The 18,447-nt window shown below is 36.5% G+C and overlaps 2 protein-coding genes across 2 annotated transcripts; one reads left to right on the plus strand and one right to left on the minus strand.

Annotated features, from left to right (window-relative positions):
- Positions 1 to 214: 214 nt before the first annotated feature.
- LOC130935663 (uncharacterized) lies at positions 215 to 2,226 on the minus strand. Its single transcript, XM_057865515.1, has 6 exons — positions 2,058 to 2,226; positions 1,953 to 1,979; positions 1,799 to 1,861; positions 776 to 854; positions 651 to 696; positions 215 to 541 (listed from the first exon to the last, which is right to left on the minus strand). The coding sequence occupies exons 1-6, from the start codon at positions 2,097 to 2,099 to the stop codon at positions 532 to 534; spliced, it is 267 nt and encodes an 88-aa protein (XP_057721498.1). The 5' UTR covers positions 2,100 to 2,226; the 3' UTR covers positions 215 to 531.
- An 8,942-nt stretch (positions 2,227 to 11,168) lies between these two features.
- On the plus strand, positions 11,169 to 13,623 carry LOC130940600 (glutamate receptor 2.8-like). The gene is made up of 4 exons (XM_057868796.1): positions 11,169 to 11,640; positions 11,833 to 12,136; positions 12,213 to 12,622; positions 13,019 to 13,623. The coding sequence occupies exons 1-4, from the start codon at positions 11,314 to 11,316 to the stop codon at positions 13,409 to 13,411; spliced, it is 1,434 nt and encodes a 477-aa protein (XP_057724779.1). The 5' UTR covers positions 11,169 to 11,313; the 3' UTR covers positions 13,412 to 13,623.
- Positions 13,624 to 18,447: the final 4,824 nt, after the last annotated feature.

Genomic DNA, 18,447 nt, shown 5'->3' on the forward strand with positions numbered 1-18,447 from the left:
ATGATGAATACCTCGGCACAATAATTCCCACAACACTTGGTAGTCAATGATAAAGAAAGCAGCAAGCCACTACTACAAACTTTGCATAGAGCCATTTGCCTTATGCAAGATCTTAGTAGATAAAATAAATGCGATCTAAATACTTGAATCTAACAAAGTCCTCTACAATGACTGAGCTAGATCTGATATTAACATGATAAACGGAGAAACCATAACCAGGAAAAAGGTTATATGACATTGGTGATATATTTGCCTCAATCATAATACAGTTAGCTTCCCAGCTTTAGTCTAGATATTGATCCTAGCAGAATAGGCAGAATCATGGGGAAAAACAAACCAAGAATGATGAGTAGCTGAACTAAGAATTCATCTAGTGCCAGAAAAATCAATCTACATAACAAAATTCCTCACATCCCCTACTCAATATAAGTAAAATAGTAATTGAAATGAAATGAAAGATGATTCTGCCTCTCCTTTGCTGGATAGAATGTATGGTTCACAGTTCTGCCTCCCTCTGTTCAATGTTCATTATCATTTGCCCCTGAAATTTAAGAGACATAGTAGAAAAAATAAAAATTAAAAATTAAAAAAATCATTCATCTGGAAAAGTAAACCTCGAGAGTTACAAAAGGAGTTTTAATTTTACTTACGTGTTCATCATTAACGTTATGTTGTCTCCTTTAAGAAGGATCCTCCCTAAATAAACAATAATAGGCTTCAGAACTTGCATGAACAGGTGGAAAGAAATTAACCAAATTTAGAAACTTTAGCATACCTAATGTCTTTCTGATATTCTTCTTTACGTTCACTTCTTCAGCATCATCAAGAACCAAATTCATGTATTCATCAAAACCCTGTTTAGAATTATATAAAATTAAAATCACACTATCATTAATTATCTGCTGAGATATTCAATATTTGTCATGAGGATAATATGCTGCCAACAACAACAATAACAATCAAGGCTTTTTCTAGCAACACATGTGATCATGACCCAGAGAGTTCAAAAACAAAATTCTCAAGTGCACAAACTCTAGATTTGATAGTCAACATATCAGTTTTATAATACATTTGAGCAATTAAGATTCTCTTTTTTTTTTTCCCTACCAACTCAGAAAAATTCAGGTCTGCTAGCAAGAGAACGGAAATATGGTGGAGAAGAAGACAAAATAAATGAAAAAGTATGAAAGGGTATCAGGTTTCTAGGTCTCAGATTCTCCTCCTAAAGTACAGGGTATTTATAAATGATTATAATGCTTGTGAATGTTGCTGATTTTGTGGCCAAACCGTCATAATAGAAGGTCATATGGAGTAGCTTGGACCGTATTGAAGCTATACCACATTGCACTATTGCTATGCCAACAACATGGCTCTATAGTCTATAGTCCTTTACTCTAGATACTTATCATCTCAGTTGTTTGCACAATGAAGTGATGCTGTTTTACAAGTCGTTGTTTTTCTACATATTTTGAGTTCACCAACTGGATACTAAAACTAACCAACAGACATCAAATGATTTCACATTTGCAAGCAAACCCAGAAAGTGAAGGCAGGTCACAGTAAAACTTATTCATTGACCTTGGCTAGTAACATCATTGGATTTGCATAATTTAACGGACATTGGAACACCAACCACTATCAAACTAGCAAAAACTCACTTGAAATGATTCAGCATTAACCACAGTGCACATACATTTCAAACCTACAACCTTTTCCAATAAATGAACTTTGAAGTATACAAAAGACAATTTTGTTGAGCAAGAGAAACCACATAAGAAAAAAGTAGGAAAGGACTCACGATGATTCGGCCTTCGATCCTCAAATCCTTTTGCTCGAAGAGCCATATCTGAATGCGAGCTTTCTGCAGAGAAATGATATTAGAGAATTTGGGGAAAAACAGAAGGAGTCATGAACCGAGAAATCATCAATGTAGTAAGTATGCAAGGACTTACACTTTGAAGAAACCTGAAAATCAAGTTCTGGGGAAAGCAGAAAGGAAGAGGGTTAGGTTAAAGAGAAAAACAAAAAAGAAAAGGAAAGGTGAGTGAGAAACGCACAATAGGTTGGGTCATAACCCTCTGAACTTTGGTGCTAGCCATGGCGAAAAGGATTCAGGAAGATCGTTGTTGTTTGCAGCTAAAACCCCAAACCCCAAAATCTCAAAGCTCAATCAAATCGAGGGATTCCAATTTGCTTTGCTCATTTGCGGTGTTCCATTGGGGTCAGTATATGTCACGTGCAAACCATGTGAATATCAATGTCTGGGTTGTTTGATATATGAAGAGGCCCACTAAATTTTTGGTTCGGGCCTTGAACTGTCATTTTAAATGGGCTGGCTCATTACTTGACAGTTGACACATAAGTTATTCTCACCACCAGAAAATTTCAACACTCAATAATGCTCATTGTGGTAAGGCCGAGTCTAGTGGACAATCTATAAGTCTCATAAATCACATAGAGATGGGTATGGAGTAAATACGTATAATGGTTCTTGAGATTCGGGTCGTTATTCAATGTGGTCTCTGAGATCTCAATTGCACTATTGTAATCCTTCAGATACGGTTTCGGACACCATAATAGTCCCTGGACAGTTTTTCGGTGATGAGTCATCATAAAGACGCTGACGTGGCCTTATTTTGCCACGTTGGATGGTGCCAATGGCTAGTTGAGCTGGCACAGTTTCAATTTATACTCAATGTGGTCCCTCCCTCTATATTTAACCCTAAATTACCAAATATTCAGTAAGTTAATTTCTTCTTCTTCTTCATCGTTGTTTTCTCATTCTTGTTGTTGTTGTTCCTAGAGCTGGAAGTGAATATCCATGATGGGTGGTGGAAGCACTAGAGTTGGAAGCTCTATTAGTTCACTGTGCAGTGGCCATCGGACGAGAACACAAAGCAGGAGCAGAAAATCCGGGGTGCCGGAATGGTGCGGTTGCGGCTACCGGCCAGTTCTCAGGTGGTCTGGGACAGATTCAAACCCAAATAAACCATTTTTTGGTTGTCCCAATTATAATGTGAGTTATCAGTATTACTTGTGTTGTTATGATTGCTCCTACCTACATGACTGTTCTTCTTTTGTTCTTCTTTCCTGAAGCTTGAGCATGTTATATGTTTGCTTGATTATAGACAAGTGGAAAGAAATGGTGCGATCTTTTTGTGTGGGCAGATATTGGGCAGGATGAAGCAGTTGAGAAACTAGAATCTTATGGAGATAATCATGAAGTGAAGATGAACTTTGATTGGAGGCTTGGGAGATTAGAAGAAGATGTCTTGAACCAAAAATTGGTTAACCAATTTTTGGTATTAGTTGTGTCTGTATTGATTGTGTTAATTGTTATCCTGTATTGTAAAGCTTGAGTTAAAAGAGTTGGTGGTGTGTACCCTATATTCATTGAATGAACAATATGTAAAAAAATGATAACATGATTATGGTATTAGAAACTCTTGAATAGTATTTGTTGATGGAATGTAACTTGGATAACTCAATTAATTAAAACTGTAATATACTAAAGAAGGCAGCATAAGTGATTGAAAACCAACCAGTACTGTATTAAGATAATAGTTCAAACTTAAAAGATAAGTGTATTAAGATAATGGTTCAACTTAACACAGTTAGTCACATAACACAAAGGACAGCCAACTAACATGAGCATGTTAAACAAAGTTGCCTCAAAAGGGAGGACTTTACAGCAAAACATAAAGGATTGTTTTTTCCTTGTGTAGTCTTTGTCTAGCAAAAAGTATTAAATTTAACACAGAAAGCCCTATACATATTAAGCTAAAGTCTTCAATTCTTCTTTCTTGGAGCCTTAAATCCTGGAGTTGGGATGAACTTCATGTAATTGACAAGTCTTGTTGCAGTTCCTGAACTAGCACCCTGCATGGAATTCACTGGGACAGAAATTGCTAGTGGGGAGGATCTTCTCCTTGGTGATAATTTTGAAGGCCTTTTTATTCCATGATCCTAGATAGAGAAAATTTTCATTACACATAAATGATAATTCACTTGAATCACAAAAATTTAAAAAATGTAATGAAAAGTTACATTTTGAGAATCTTCTACATCAGAAACAATTGGCTGAGATATATCTATCTCTACAGGTTGTGTATCAGAAGTGGCCAATGCAATCTCAGTAGACTGCATAAGAGGATTGTCTTCTCCATCACGTTGGTCACCATCATCTTGAGACTGCTGAAGTTGTTGCTCAGATGCAGGCGCACCTCCTTCATTTTTCTTCTTTTTATCAGCCTTAGCAGCAACAGCAGCAATTGCAGCAGCCGTAGCAGCATCACAAGCTCTCTTCTTCTTACAACCTCTCTTTGTATGTCCTTTATCACCACAGAAACTGCAAGTAAAGGGGCCCAACTGTCTCTTTAGATGAACATTATCTCCATTGTTATTTTGAGACTTGGAATCAGCTTTAGACTTTTTAGATCCTCCACCAGCCTTCTCATCAGCATCCATCCATCTTTTCATCTGTAGTTTTCCAGGTTTTTTCTTTATTTTTGGTGCATGTGGTCTGTTACATTCTTCTGCATGCTCCCATAATGGTTGTGTAGGAATTGGATTAATATGATGATTATATGTTTTCCTGTATGACTCCATTGTTAGCAAGCAGTGACAAAAGTCTTCTGGTAGCTTGTTAACCCGAGGCAGTGCAACACATGCATGCACACAAAGAATACCTGCATACAAACAACAACCACAACAACCATGGGTTTTAGTCATATACCATTAATCAGATTATTACTATAGCACAAAAACAATTATTATAGCAATGCAAATAACCTGTAAGCATCCAAATTTGACAAGTACATAGTCTTTTTCCTAAGTCTGCTACATGATTAGTTGGGTGTCCATGCACCTCAAACTTTTCGTATCCGTTGTCCCCTGTCCAAATAGGCTTCCAATTCTTAGATTCTTTTCTAACCTTCTCTAGTCAGCTCTTTATAACCGGTGTGAGCACTCCAGTGTGATTGTTTAGTTTCACCTTGTTCTTGGCTATGGTCCGCATTATGAACATTCAAACCTCCTCCAACAATGTTATAATGGACTTGGCTCTTGTATCCTTGATCTTTGCATTGAACACCTCGCATGCATTGTTACAAATGCTATCCAACTTCGGCTTATGGCTGAATGCGCTTCTAGTCCATACATCTCTTTGCCATTTGTCTAAATATGCCCATGCATCTTCATTCAGTCTTTTTATCTTGTCTATTCCATCTCTAAACTCTTGATGAGTCGTTGCCCTTGCACATTCCCACAAAATCTCCCTTAGTTGTAAATCTTTTCAACTCTTGTTAAAATTTCTTCACAAATGCCAGACGCAAAAATGATGGTGCACGTTGGGTATCACCTCTTGCACTGCTGATATTAGTCCCTGCCAGTCATTGTCATTTAATAACATATAGTGTATTAGTCCCACCCAATCATTGTCGATCACCATAACAGTCCCTAACATAAACTCACCCTCCCCATAAATAATTCTTCGCATTTAACGTATATACACATTATAGTCCCTGACGTTTAAGTCGATAGCCGATAAAACTATGTACAATGGTAAAATAACACAGATAGTAACTATCACATGTTAACAGTAACAATAGACACACTAACCATGCCAATCAACATTTCAGTCAAATAACTTGTAAACTAATGAAACCTCTGTGCACTAATATAGCAAACATACTATCAAGTTATAACTTCAACAATTCAGTCAAATAACTTGCAAACTAAATGAAACCTTTCTGCACTAATATAGCATACATACTAACAAAGGATAAAATCAACATTCCAGCCAAATAAATTGTATTAATTCATTCATAACATAATTGTCATAACAACAATAATAGTTAACTAATAATAGGATTAATATTTGTTGAATATGCATGGTTACCTTTTATATATCGGATATAAAGCACCAGCCATTTTCTTTGTAATACCCCAAGTCTAGATGCAGTAATTCAAGAAACCACTTCCAGTTCTCCCTATTCTCTATCTCCACAATTGCCCATGCAATGACGTAGATATGATGGTTCGCATCCTGTCCAACTGCTGACAGAATTTGTCCACCAAATTGAGTCTTCAGGAATGCTCCATCTAATCCAATCAAAGGACGGCAGCCAGCTTTGAACCCATTTTTACAACCACTTAAGCACACATACATTCTCTCAAAAATAACTTCTCCATTTGGTTGAGGTTTGGTACATATTTGCACTATTGAACTGGGATTGATTTTCAACAAAGTCAAGCCATAGTCCCTCACCATCTTATATTTTTCCTTTTCATCACCATACACTATAATTTTAGCATCCATCAAAGCCATCGAGATTGAATTTTTGTTTAGTGTCAAATTAAAACGTGTTCTGAAATAGGTTGTAACTTCGCAGTGTCTGAAGTTGGGATATTTTTTAACCTTCTTCACAAGCTTGCTGCAGACCCAATTCCTATTAGCAGCCCTATTTCTGTCTTCCCTGGGATATGTGTGGTCGTCATTAAAGGTTTTGATCTATCAACAAGTGTCCTCATGGTCCCTTGATGCATAAACCACACAAGGGCACCCCTTAACCTTACAAACTGCCCTGCACCTTATATTATCATTCTTCGCCAGGCGTATGCGCCTATCCTCTTGAATTGTATACTCCCTAACAGCTTTTCTAAAGTCCCACTTTTTGCCAAATTTCATACCCACCTCAAGATGTAATTCACCAAATCTTGCACCCTCCCTAAACACTGGACATGCGTTATCAGAATCGTTGTCTTCTTCTAGTTCATCTTCCAAATTTGGAGGAGTCTTCATCTCCTCTGAGTCACTGAGTGCCATGAATTGGCACCATCCGAGTTAGCTCCAAGATCTAGACCATATTCTACACCTTTAGCAAAACTACCAATAAAACCAAGATCCACTTCTTTATCACTAACTTCTTGCACAAATGCATCATCTTCGACCAGAATCTTCTCATTTCCTTTAGCTAAAGGACCAACATTTTTCAATATCTTCTTATTCTGGTTATTGTTCACCTTACTCCTACTCCCACGGTTGACATTCTTCACCCCAATATCTGAATTAGAAGAGCTGTATTCATCAAGATTTGGCTTAAAAAGGCTATCTTCTGCACTCTCATAAGAGTCAGAAGACACCTCGAAAGGAATATCATTATTAAAACTTTGCTTTGGAATCCTCTGGCAGCAGACCTTGTACAAGGTCTCCTAGATATACTATTTTTGTTAGGCTGCTTGGACTTATTGGTTTTATCTATTTTGGTGTTTTGGGTGGTCTTGATGGGCTTTGTGGGCTGGATGTTACCAGTGAGCTTAATGAGTTTTTTGGTCTGATTTTGATTTTTTGAAACTGTTGAGGGTGGTTGTGTATCTTTGGTGTTTGAGGCAACTTTGGTGTTTGGGGGTAATGGTTGTGTTAATCTTGGAGAATTCTTTTTCTGTTGTGTATTTCCCTCCAAAACCTTTGGCAGTGATGCTTCATGCTCGAAATATACATCAATAACTCCGTTATTGATCTTAGCACACTTCACCATCTCTTTTATCTCTTTGTCATTATTCAAGCTTCTTAGTCCGTTCTCCAAACCTTTACCAGGAACTTGCCACCAGCATTGCTTTATCTCATCATAACCAAGCTTTTTATGGTAGTTCCTCAAATAGAAGACATCTAACATATCCACATCTAGGTCACCTAAACAAGCCTTATTATTCGAATAATATACCATTGAACCTTCTTGATCTTCTTTGAAATCACCTCCGTGATGAAACATAATATCCAACATCTCTTCCATCTGAAAAAAAAAATTCAAAACCTATTACTTGACAATCACTATAAACATAAATAGATTTTTCTGTTCTATTTACACTAACTATTCAATAAAAAATAAAAAGAATGATACATGTATACAAACATATTTTAGTGTCTTATTTACATAATTATTTGCAGGATATAGTCACTTTATTTAGTACAAGACAAATACAATATTGACTCCTAGACACAGAATTTTTAATTGAACATGTATGTTTCAAGTTCCATAACATCACATCTTCTACAAACTTAATAAAGAGTATTATTTTCAAACAGAGCATGACCATAATCAACAGACATCAACAGATAAGAATTTTATCAAACAGAACACTCATGGCCATGAAACAGAGCATTATTTTCAAACAGAACATGACCATAATCAAACAGAACATCTCATGAAACTCCAACCTAATCAAACCATAGAACCATAGTAATAGAAAAAAAAAACCATAATTCCAACCACACTCACAACACAAGCATATACAAAAATCATCATGCATTGCAAAAAAAGAATAAAAAAAATTACATTCGCAAATGGCAGAACCTCTTGTTTCTGACGCAAGAGGAAACGAACGATGAAGTGAAACTTGATTTTGATGTCTTCTGAGTGCAAGAATTTCAACCTCACCAATGGAACCCTAAGAAAGCAACAGAACATTATTTTCAAATAGAGCATGACCATAATAAAAAAGGCATCTTATGAAACCCCAACCTAATCAAATCCTAGAACTATAGTAACAGGAAAAAAAAATGATAATTCCAACCACACTCATAACACAAGCATATATAAAAACCATCATGCATTGCAAAAAAAGAATAAAAAAATTTACCTTTACAAATGGCGGAACCTCTTGTTTCTGATGCAGGAGAAAACGAACGATAAAGTGAAACTTGATTTTGATGTCTTTTGAGTGCAAGAATTTCAACCTCACCAATGGAACTCTAACGTAGTGACATTCATGAATAGAGGAGGAATAATAAGAAGAAAAGAAGAAGACAGAGGGTGGAAGTGGAGAAGACAAGTGAAGGGAGGGTGTGTTTCTGATCAAGCCCGTTTCATATTTTATTTTAGGTCAAATGACGACGTTTTTACCAAATTGGGGAGCCAACCCAAAACGCCAACGTTTTGGCTATCTAACGTGACAACTTCGTGACACATCAAATCGTCGGTCATGATTCAACACCGAAAAACTGTTCAGGGACTATTATGGTGCCCGGAGCCGTATTTGAAAGATTACAATAGTGCAATTGGGATCTTAAAGACCACATTGGGTAACGACCCGAATCTCATGGACTATTATGAGAATTTACTCGATGGATATGTGTAAGTCAAATTGTCAATTGTATGTCCAAAAAAAAATGTAATGCTCATTCAAAAAAATTAAATCTTTGTCCTTAACTTTATAATATGCTGTTGTTGATCACCTTGTTCACTGAATTTATACGGCTAATTTTTTTTTATATTGATTAAATATATGTGTAATATATTGTTATTGGAAGATTAGGTGTGTTTTTTTATATGATGTTTTATTCAAGTCGGACGTACGGTTCGATTTGTTTAAAGAAAAAAATAAACTACAAATCGAAGGATCCGACCGATTTTTATTTTTTTTTATTTTTAAAGTAAAAATCGGACCGTACGATTTGTGATTGTTTGTTTAAAAAAAAATAATACAAACAAATTAGTACTTTCAATTTATATATTCCTGTGAAATACACCTTCCTTTACCGTTTCTTGTTATACACCTCTTTCTCTTACACATAAAAAATAATAAGCAAATTTATACATATAATTAATTTTCGTCAACTAGTCATTTTCACGCTTGATCTGTAGATATATTTTTTAAAATCTTTTGATGATGTAATCAGTGCAATAACTGTTTATTAAAGTAAGTATAGTCTAGAGTGTAAATAATAATAATAATAATAATAATAATAATAATAATAATAATAATAATATTATTATTATTATTATTATTATTATTATGTGCATTCTTCAGTGACGAAGTGAACTTTGCCACCCAACCTCCCGGCCAGCTCCCATCGCTATATATTTAATACGTGTAAATTTCCACATATTTTTGTGTAACATAGTTATAGTATTGACGTCAGAAATGAAAAGTGAACCCAGTATATCGAATATAAAAATAAAAAGACATAGCAAAGTAAATAATTATATATTCAGTTTCTATATGTAATGTTGAGTGCAATAACATATATGTTTCATCAAACATTCTTAATAAATTAAATGCTATAAGCATATTGCACGAGGAAAAAAATGATACAAATATATTATATGGGGCCGGGGTAACATACTGAGATGAAGCAGAGATGCTCTCATTTTTTTAGTTGTCTAAAAAAATTGAAAAAAAAAATAAAAAGAAGAAAAAGAGAGAAGAAATTAAAAAAGAAGAGAAAAGGATTGACTTGACCTAGTATATATGATGCAAACTATTATTATTGTATAAGTCTAACTTTCAGCCTTGACTAACAAGAATCAAATTTAGTACCACAGTCAAATATTTCACCTTTTCATTTACATGTTGCCACTTGCCATGTATATGAAAGAAACAAGATATTTTCTATTTTAGAAGAAGATATCTCGTTCTCATACTATTATCATATTCACATTCAAATTTTATTTAATAACTTCTCTTACTTAATTCCCCTCTCTCTCTCTCTAAAGATTATGCTGTATATATATTAAAATTAGTTATTAATATAAAATATATATTATAATATAAAATATATATTAAAAATAAATTAAGTTTAATAATTATTTTTAATATATAAATAATATTTTTGATCTACGAATCACATTAGAAAATAGATCTTTTAATTTTTTAAAAATAAATTATGTTATTGAGTATAATTTTGTGTCACGTATTTCTTAAACGAAACTAAAAAAATGTTATATATATGATAATAAATAATATCAATTAAGGGGAAAAAATCTGAGATAATCGATTCTCGCGACTCATTCTCAATTATCATATACATGGACCAAGTCTAATGGCTAAAGATCTAGACACAAACTTAAATCAGTGGATAATAAACATACTTTCTATGAAATTTCTGTAGCGACGTACGTAGTTGATTTTAATTTGCTCCCATTTTTATTTACTTTTATTTTTTATACTATTCAAGCTAATGATCAGTGCAATTTTAGCTTCTTATATATATATTTTCCATAATAATGACTATTCAATGATTCTGCGAAAAGAGCTCATTTGAAATAAAGATTTTGGACAATAGTATCTCACGCAAAAGAATTTTGACTAAATTCATCTTGAGTGTGACATATAAAACTATTTTCGTTGACCTTGTGAAATATAAAACTAAAAGTTACATATGCAGATATACACATGTCAGGAGAGGAAACCATTTAATTCCTAATGATTTTCTGGACAAAATCCATCAACTCAATCTATATATAATTAACAAAGAGGAGAAGCTAAGGAGCTGCTGCATGACAAGTTTTAAGATCTGATCTTGTAAGATCGATGGCTAATAACAAGATCTTGTCATACCTTGTGGGATGGTTTGTCATAATGTTTTTGGTTGCGCCAAGTACAGCATCCATGGAAGAAACAGTGAAACTGCGAGTAGGGGTGCCCAAGAAAGAAGGCTTCCCGGAATTTGTGAACGTAATATGGGACGAAGATGAACACAAGTACAATGTCAGTGGATATTGCATGGATGTTTTCAATGCCGTATTAACCTTCTTACCTTTCAAAGTTTCACTACAAATTGAAGCTTACGACGTTAATGAATCAGGACAGAGCAGCAATGGAACATACGATGCACTTGTACAACAAATCCCCCAAAAGGTAGCTTCATCATTATTATATTAATGAAAATTTAGTTGCAGTTAATAGTTAATTTTTACGTAAAGTTGATAGCTGAAAACTCTTAGATCTTAACTATTAACTTCACGTGAAATTAACTGGAGATGGGTTTCAACTTTCAACCTTATTAGTGACTAATAATACGATGCAATTGGACTAATTGAAATGTTGCAGTATGATGTTGTGGTAGGGGATATCACAATACTAGCGAATCGTTCGAAGTTTGTTGATTTCACGTTGCCATATACAGAATCAGGAGTTCAAATGGTTGTAGCAGCTCGGCAGGGAAGGGAGCAAAGCATGTGGACTTTTGTGAAACCCTTCAGCTGGGATCTTTGGTTAAGCATAGTTGTCATCTCTATGTTCATAGGTTCTGTCATACTCATCATGGAAAGGAACAAGCAGGTAGCCAATTCGCAACAACTAAGCCCAATCTACTTCTTATGGTTTCCAATTTCTCAAGCCGTTCTTCCTGAAAGTAAGAAATGTTAGTGTTACCTTCTTCTTCTATCAGTTTAAATTAAAATATATATAATTTGTTATTGGTATGTTAGGAGAGGGAGTAGTGAAGAAGTGCTCAAGGTTTGTGTTGATGGTGTGGCTTCTGTTGGCGTTTGTGCTGATGCAAAGCTACACGGCGAGCTTGACGACCATGATGACGGTGGAGCAGCTTCAACCGAGTTTTCTGAACGTGGATGATCTACGCACAGGGGATTACTATGTTGGATACCAAACTGGATCATTCGTTTATGATCTCTTGCTACACAAGTGGAAATTCAACCCTTCCAAGCTCAGGGCTTATGGCAGCGTTTCTCAATATCACCAAGCTTTGAAGATTGGAAGCCGTGGCGGTGGCGTTTCCGCTATAGTCGATGAACTTCCCTACCTTAAACTCTTCCTTCAAAAATATGGATCTAATTACATGATCGCTGGTCCAACCTATCGAACTGCTGGCTTTGGTTTTGTAAGTTTCTCCATCACCTTTCATTTCATTTCTGTATTTACTTTTCTTTTAGAAAAAGTCTAGAAGCCAACACTTTTATTAAAATTTAGCGAACACTTAATCATCAAAAGAAAAGTAAGTAATTTTATATTATTAGATATAATTTTATACCATTAAAAATATTAATAATGATTAATTAATAATTACAAATCACAAAATTTACTGTGCTTACACTTCTCTTTTATTTTATTCAAAGAAACTCTAACCGATTTAAGTTGATTGGAATACAGTATTGCATTGAGTAAGGATAAATTCTTAAACAAAGGTTTCCTGGAAAATCAAAAAATAAAATTCAAGAAACTCTAATGTTATGTGTAATACTTATACTAATACTAATTTGTGGCTTCTCATGATCAGGCATTTGCAAGAAACTCTAATCTTACAGCTGCGTTTTCAAGAGGGATTCTGGAAGTGACTGAGAGTGACGAAATGGATAAGATCGAGGCAAAATACTTTGGCAAGATTATGAATAATGGATGGCAAGACCAATCTGATGCTTCAACAACAACGTCCTCGTCGTCTTCTCCGAGCAGTCTCACGTTTTATAGCTTTTCAGGGCTGTTCCTCGTAACAGGAAGCGCAACTTTGTTGGCATTATTTGTCTCCGAGACAGTGATTTGGCGAACACCAATTTCCATGGCCAAAGCATATAGTCGCAAATATTTGTTCCGCACTACTAGTTCTACTTCTGCGCAAACTCATCCAACAACCGATGATGATTCTTCATCACATACAACGGAATCCGTTTAACATTGCTGCATGCCTTCCATCACTCCTTAGTTAATTGCAAAATTAAGTCTAGTTAAATGACCAACCATTTTTGTAAAATATAATCATTTATTTATTTACATTTTGTTTTCAATGTGTATTGTGTACAAGTACTATATTTGAGTGATGTAGGTGTAAATTTTACTGATGTATATTATATGTAAAAACTGATAAAATATCCAAAGTTTGATATGTTAATTAACTATTGGCAAAACATTGTTGACTTTCTAAAATTTTTGTATAGTTATTAACAATAGTATTTAAACTCTGGTGACTATTTATATACTAGTTTTTTAAATGTTGTTTACAGATATATTCAAAAAGTAATGTATATTAATACAAATACTAATTTATTTTCGTAATTTACAGGATAATTAAAAAACTCAAAATTAAGAATTAATTATAAAATTGATTATCAAAATAGCTTTTCCGAATAGTTAATTAACTTTTTTTTTACTTTTCTTTTATGCTTGACATTATGTACAAAGCAAAAGTAAAAAAAAAAACTTAAAAATAATACATAATTTGATTCATTTAGTAAATTAATATTCATTCATACTTGACCCAATACTATAGTTCAGGCTCAAGTAAGTCAAAAATACTCAATCCAAAGGTTGGCCTTACTACTTAACTGACTTCCATGAAAGAGGTCGGGTTCGAGATGAGCTGGCAGATAGCACTTATTCAAATAAGTAATTATCCCCTAAAATCTCTCATCCACTTCCAAAAGTAATATTTCAACAACCCTAAGATAAAGGAACAGTTATCTACCTTCAAAAGTGGAACTACTCCAACAGTGATTATTTGATCGCCACTATAAATACACTGATACACTCAAGTAAAACTAAGTTTCAATATACTCTAAACCTGCTTACCCCCTTGCTGATTTAGGCATCGGAGTGTCTTTGCAGGTACCACCCCCCATACTTCAAAACATTCAACTCAGACAGCGGCTACCGATCGTGCACAAGTCGGAGACCACCTTCCATTGACACTTGGGCAATCCTACATGCCTAATCCACCTATTTCAAGTCATCCATGTAACATTGGCGCCGTTGTCGGGGACCTGGGAGATCAACGCATGATGGTGGACAACCTGAACGAGGATGGAAACACTGCATCCGAATCTCAGCAAGAAAACCAAGACACAGGTAACAATAATAGAGCTATAATCACTCTGCAAGGAGCGGCTAACCAGCACAGAGAAGGCCCTTCAATGGGTGAAAGATCCAAAGGAAATCCCCTATGAAGTGCACGAACCAGAAAAGGGGGGACAACCTCACGCCGCCGACCTCATGGGGCTGCCTCACGGCCACCAAGGACGGCTAGAGCAGCTGGAATAAGAACTAGAACGACAGCGAGAATCAAAGAGAAACCTCAGGAGATTAGAATCCAATCTCTGAGGTAAGAGCTCTTGTAGTGACCGAGAAGATTCCTCTTTGAGGGGAGAAGATCCATTCAGTGAAGATATCATGAGGACGAACGTTCCAAGGAACTTTAAAAGCCCTGACAAGGATCTGTACAACAGGACCACCGACCCAAAGCATCACCTAAGCAACTTTAAAAGTCGGATATACCTAGCCACGCCTCTGATGCTACTCGCTGCAAAGCCTTTCCGACAATTCTGACAAAGGCGGCAATGAAGTGGTTCAATTACCTCCCCCAAGGTCGGTAACCAGTTTTAACGACCTATCGCATAGGTTTCTTATGCGATTTTCAATCCAAAAGAACAAAGTCAAGCATGCGCCTAGTCTCCTAGGGGTAAAACAGGAGGTCGGAGAACCCCTGATATACTACATGGAAAGGTTCAATAAGGCGTGCCTAGAAATTCAAGACCTACCTACAAAAGCAGTTATCATGGGCCTAGTAAATGGGCTCAGTGAAGGCCCTTTCTCCCAGTCCATCTCCAAAAGGCATCCGACTTCTTTAAGTGATGTACAAGAAAGAACTAAAAGTACATCAACATGGATAAAAACGCCAGGCTACGAGAACCAAGCTGGCGACCTGGGCACTCTCACTCATCAAAGGAGAAAGAGAGAGAGCCCAAGAAAAAAGAAGAAGTCAGGCATGAAAGGCTCAGGAGATACCACTCTTATACTCCTCTGCGAGTTTTCCTAGTTGACATCTATAGGAAAATTTGTCACACTGAAAAGCTACCTCCTCATCGACCCATCAAGAACAAAAAAAGGGTAAAGTCATAGCGAATACTGCAAATATCACAAGTTATATGGACACTCAACAAATGATTGTTACGACTTAAAAAATGTAATAGAAAAGCTGGTCAGAGAAGGTCAGCTTGATAGATATCTCATGGAAAGGTAAGACAATCATGGAAAAAGAAAGCGAGATGAAGAAGATAGGAGAGATCCATCACGAACCCCAGAGCGACACATATATATGATCTCAGGAGGGTTTGCTGGAGGAGGTCTCACAAAGTCATCTCGTAAGAGACACCTGAAAAAAGTCTACCAGGTCGGGGGCGAACTGCCCGACCTTCCAACAATCTGTTTCACCAAAGAAGATGGGCAGGGAATTACCCCTGGACATGACGATCCGGTAGTGATCACCACGATTCTTGCCAATGCTCATCTGCACAGAACCCTGGTGAATCAGGGAAGCTCGGTTGACATCCAGTTCAAACCAGCATTTGACAAGTTGGGATTGGACAAAAATGAGTTAAGGGCATACCCTGATACCCTTTATGGTTTGCTAGACACACCCATAAAACTACTAGGATTCAGGTCCAGTTTGGGTAAACAACTTAATTAAGTTCTTTTTGAAAAAATAGCTTAAATAATAAATGACAATATTAAAAGTAGCTTATAAATAAGTTATTTTGTATTTGGATTTTAGTTCTAAAAATACTTATTTTATAAAAATGTGGTAAAAAGTAGTAGTATTATAAAAGAAGTCATTTTTTTAACTACTCTATAAGCTCTTAAATACCTTCTTAGAAAGCCGCAATTTGGTTTTGGAAATTGCACCAGACATTAATACTACTACTTTTCATAAGTCAAAAGTTCAAAAAAGTTACTTTTGAAGCTTTCCAAACGGGCCCTCATACCCCTACATACAACTTTTGGAAAGGGGATAAAATCCAAAACTCTAAGCATCAACTTCATAGTCGTTGATGTGGGCTCGGCCTATGACACCTTAATAGGTAGAATGACCCTAAATCGGCTTGGAGCAGTGATATCCACCCCCCATCTTTGCATGAAATTCCTAACACCAGAGGGAATTGCAACCATTAGGGGAGATCAGAAGCTGGCGAGAAAATACTACAATGAAAGCCTAAACCTGAGAGGTAAAGGCAAGGAGGTTAATACTATTGAACTCGGAGGAATCTGAGCTAAAAAAGAGCTGCGACCACAGCCTAGAGGGAAGACTGAAGAAGTGCAGATCGGGCAAGAGGACGGAAGAAACACCAACATAGGAACCAATTTGAAAGAAGGCTTGAAGCAGAAGCTGACAAAGCTCCTACAAGAGAATTCTGACCTCTTTGCCTGCAAAGCCTTCGACATGCCCGTAATAGATCCCGAGCTCATGACGCACAAATTAGCAGTCTATCCAAGATCTAGACCTGTTCAGCAAAGAAGGCGAAAACTCGGCCATGAACGAGCTCATGTGGTCGAAGAGTAAATACACGCCCTCCTAGAAGTCGGCTTTATCAGAGAGGTCAAATATCCGGCTTGGCTGGCAAATGTGGTGCTAGTCTAGAAACAGAATAGCAAGTGGAGGATGTGCGTCGACTACACCGATTTGGACAAGGCGTGTCTAAAAGACCCATATCTTCTTCAAATATTGATACCCTAGTAGATTCAAGCTCGGGATATCAATACTTGTCGTTCATGGATGTGTACTCGGGATATAATCAAATTCCGATGTACAAGCAGGATCAATAAAAAATATATTTCATCACGCGTAGAGCAAATTATTGCTATGTGGTTATGCCCTTTGGGTTAAAGAATGCAGGAGCCACATACCAAAGGCTGATGAACAAGGTGTTTGCACCTCACCTTGGGAGTTTAATGGAAGTATATGTGGATGACATGTTAATAAAAACCAAGGATAAGGCATAGATCTTGACCGACCTCTCGCAAGTCTTCAGCACCATAAGGACACACGGGATGAGACTGAATCCCGCAAAGTGCACCTTTACGGTGGAAGCTGGAAAATTTTTAGGGTTTATGCTAACACAAAGGGGGATTGAAGCCAACTCTGATAAGTGTAGAGCAATCCTAGAAATGAAAAGCCCGATTTGCTTAAGGGAGGTCCAACAGTTGAATGGCCGACTTGCAGCTCTCTCCAAGTTCTTGGCAGGATTAGCATTGAGATCCCTACCACTTTTTTCTCTACTAAGAAAAGGATACCAGTTCAAATGGACTCCATAATGCAAAGAAACTTTCCAGGAGTTTAAAAGGTTTTTAAGCCAACCTCCCATTATGACCCGACCTAAAGTCGGAGAAGAACTCATCCTATATTTGTCTGTAGCCGACAAAGTTGTAGCATCAACGCTAGTACGGAAAGATGAGGTCGGGCAGCATCCAGTTTATTTCACCAACAAAGTTCTACAAGGCCCCGAGTTAAGATACCAAAAACTCGAAAAGTTTGCATATGCCTTAATAGTGGCGTCCCGAAGGCTACGGCTTTATTTTCAAGCTCACACAATAAAAGTGCGAACGAACCAGCCCATGAAGCAAATTCTTCAAAAAACAGACATTGCGAGCAGAATGGTTCAACGGGCTATAGAACTATCCGAGTTCGACTTAAGATATGAAACTCGGACGGTGATTAAAGCCAGTGCCTGACCGACTTCATTGCAGAATATTCGGGAGATCAAGAGGAGGCCTCCACAACCTGGAAATTGTATGTGGATCAGTGGATGGTTCTTCTAACAAAATCGGAAGCGGTGCAGGCATAATACTTGTCAACCAAGGGGAAACTCAAATAGAAGTCTCCCTGAAATTTGAATTCCCAGCCTCCAACAATTAGGCAGAATATGAAGCCTTGATTGCCGG

The sequence above is a fragment of the Arachis stenosperma genome, chromosome 1 (genome assembly GCF_014773155.1).
Source record: "Arachis stenosperma cultivar V10309 chromosome 1, arast.V10309.gnm1.PFL2, whole genome shotgun sequence".
NCBI classification, from domain to species: Eukaryota; Viridiplantae; Streptophyta; class Magnoliopsida; order Fabales; family Fabaceae; genus Arachis; species Arachis stenosperma.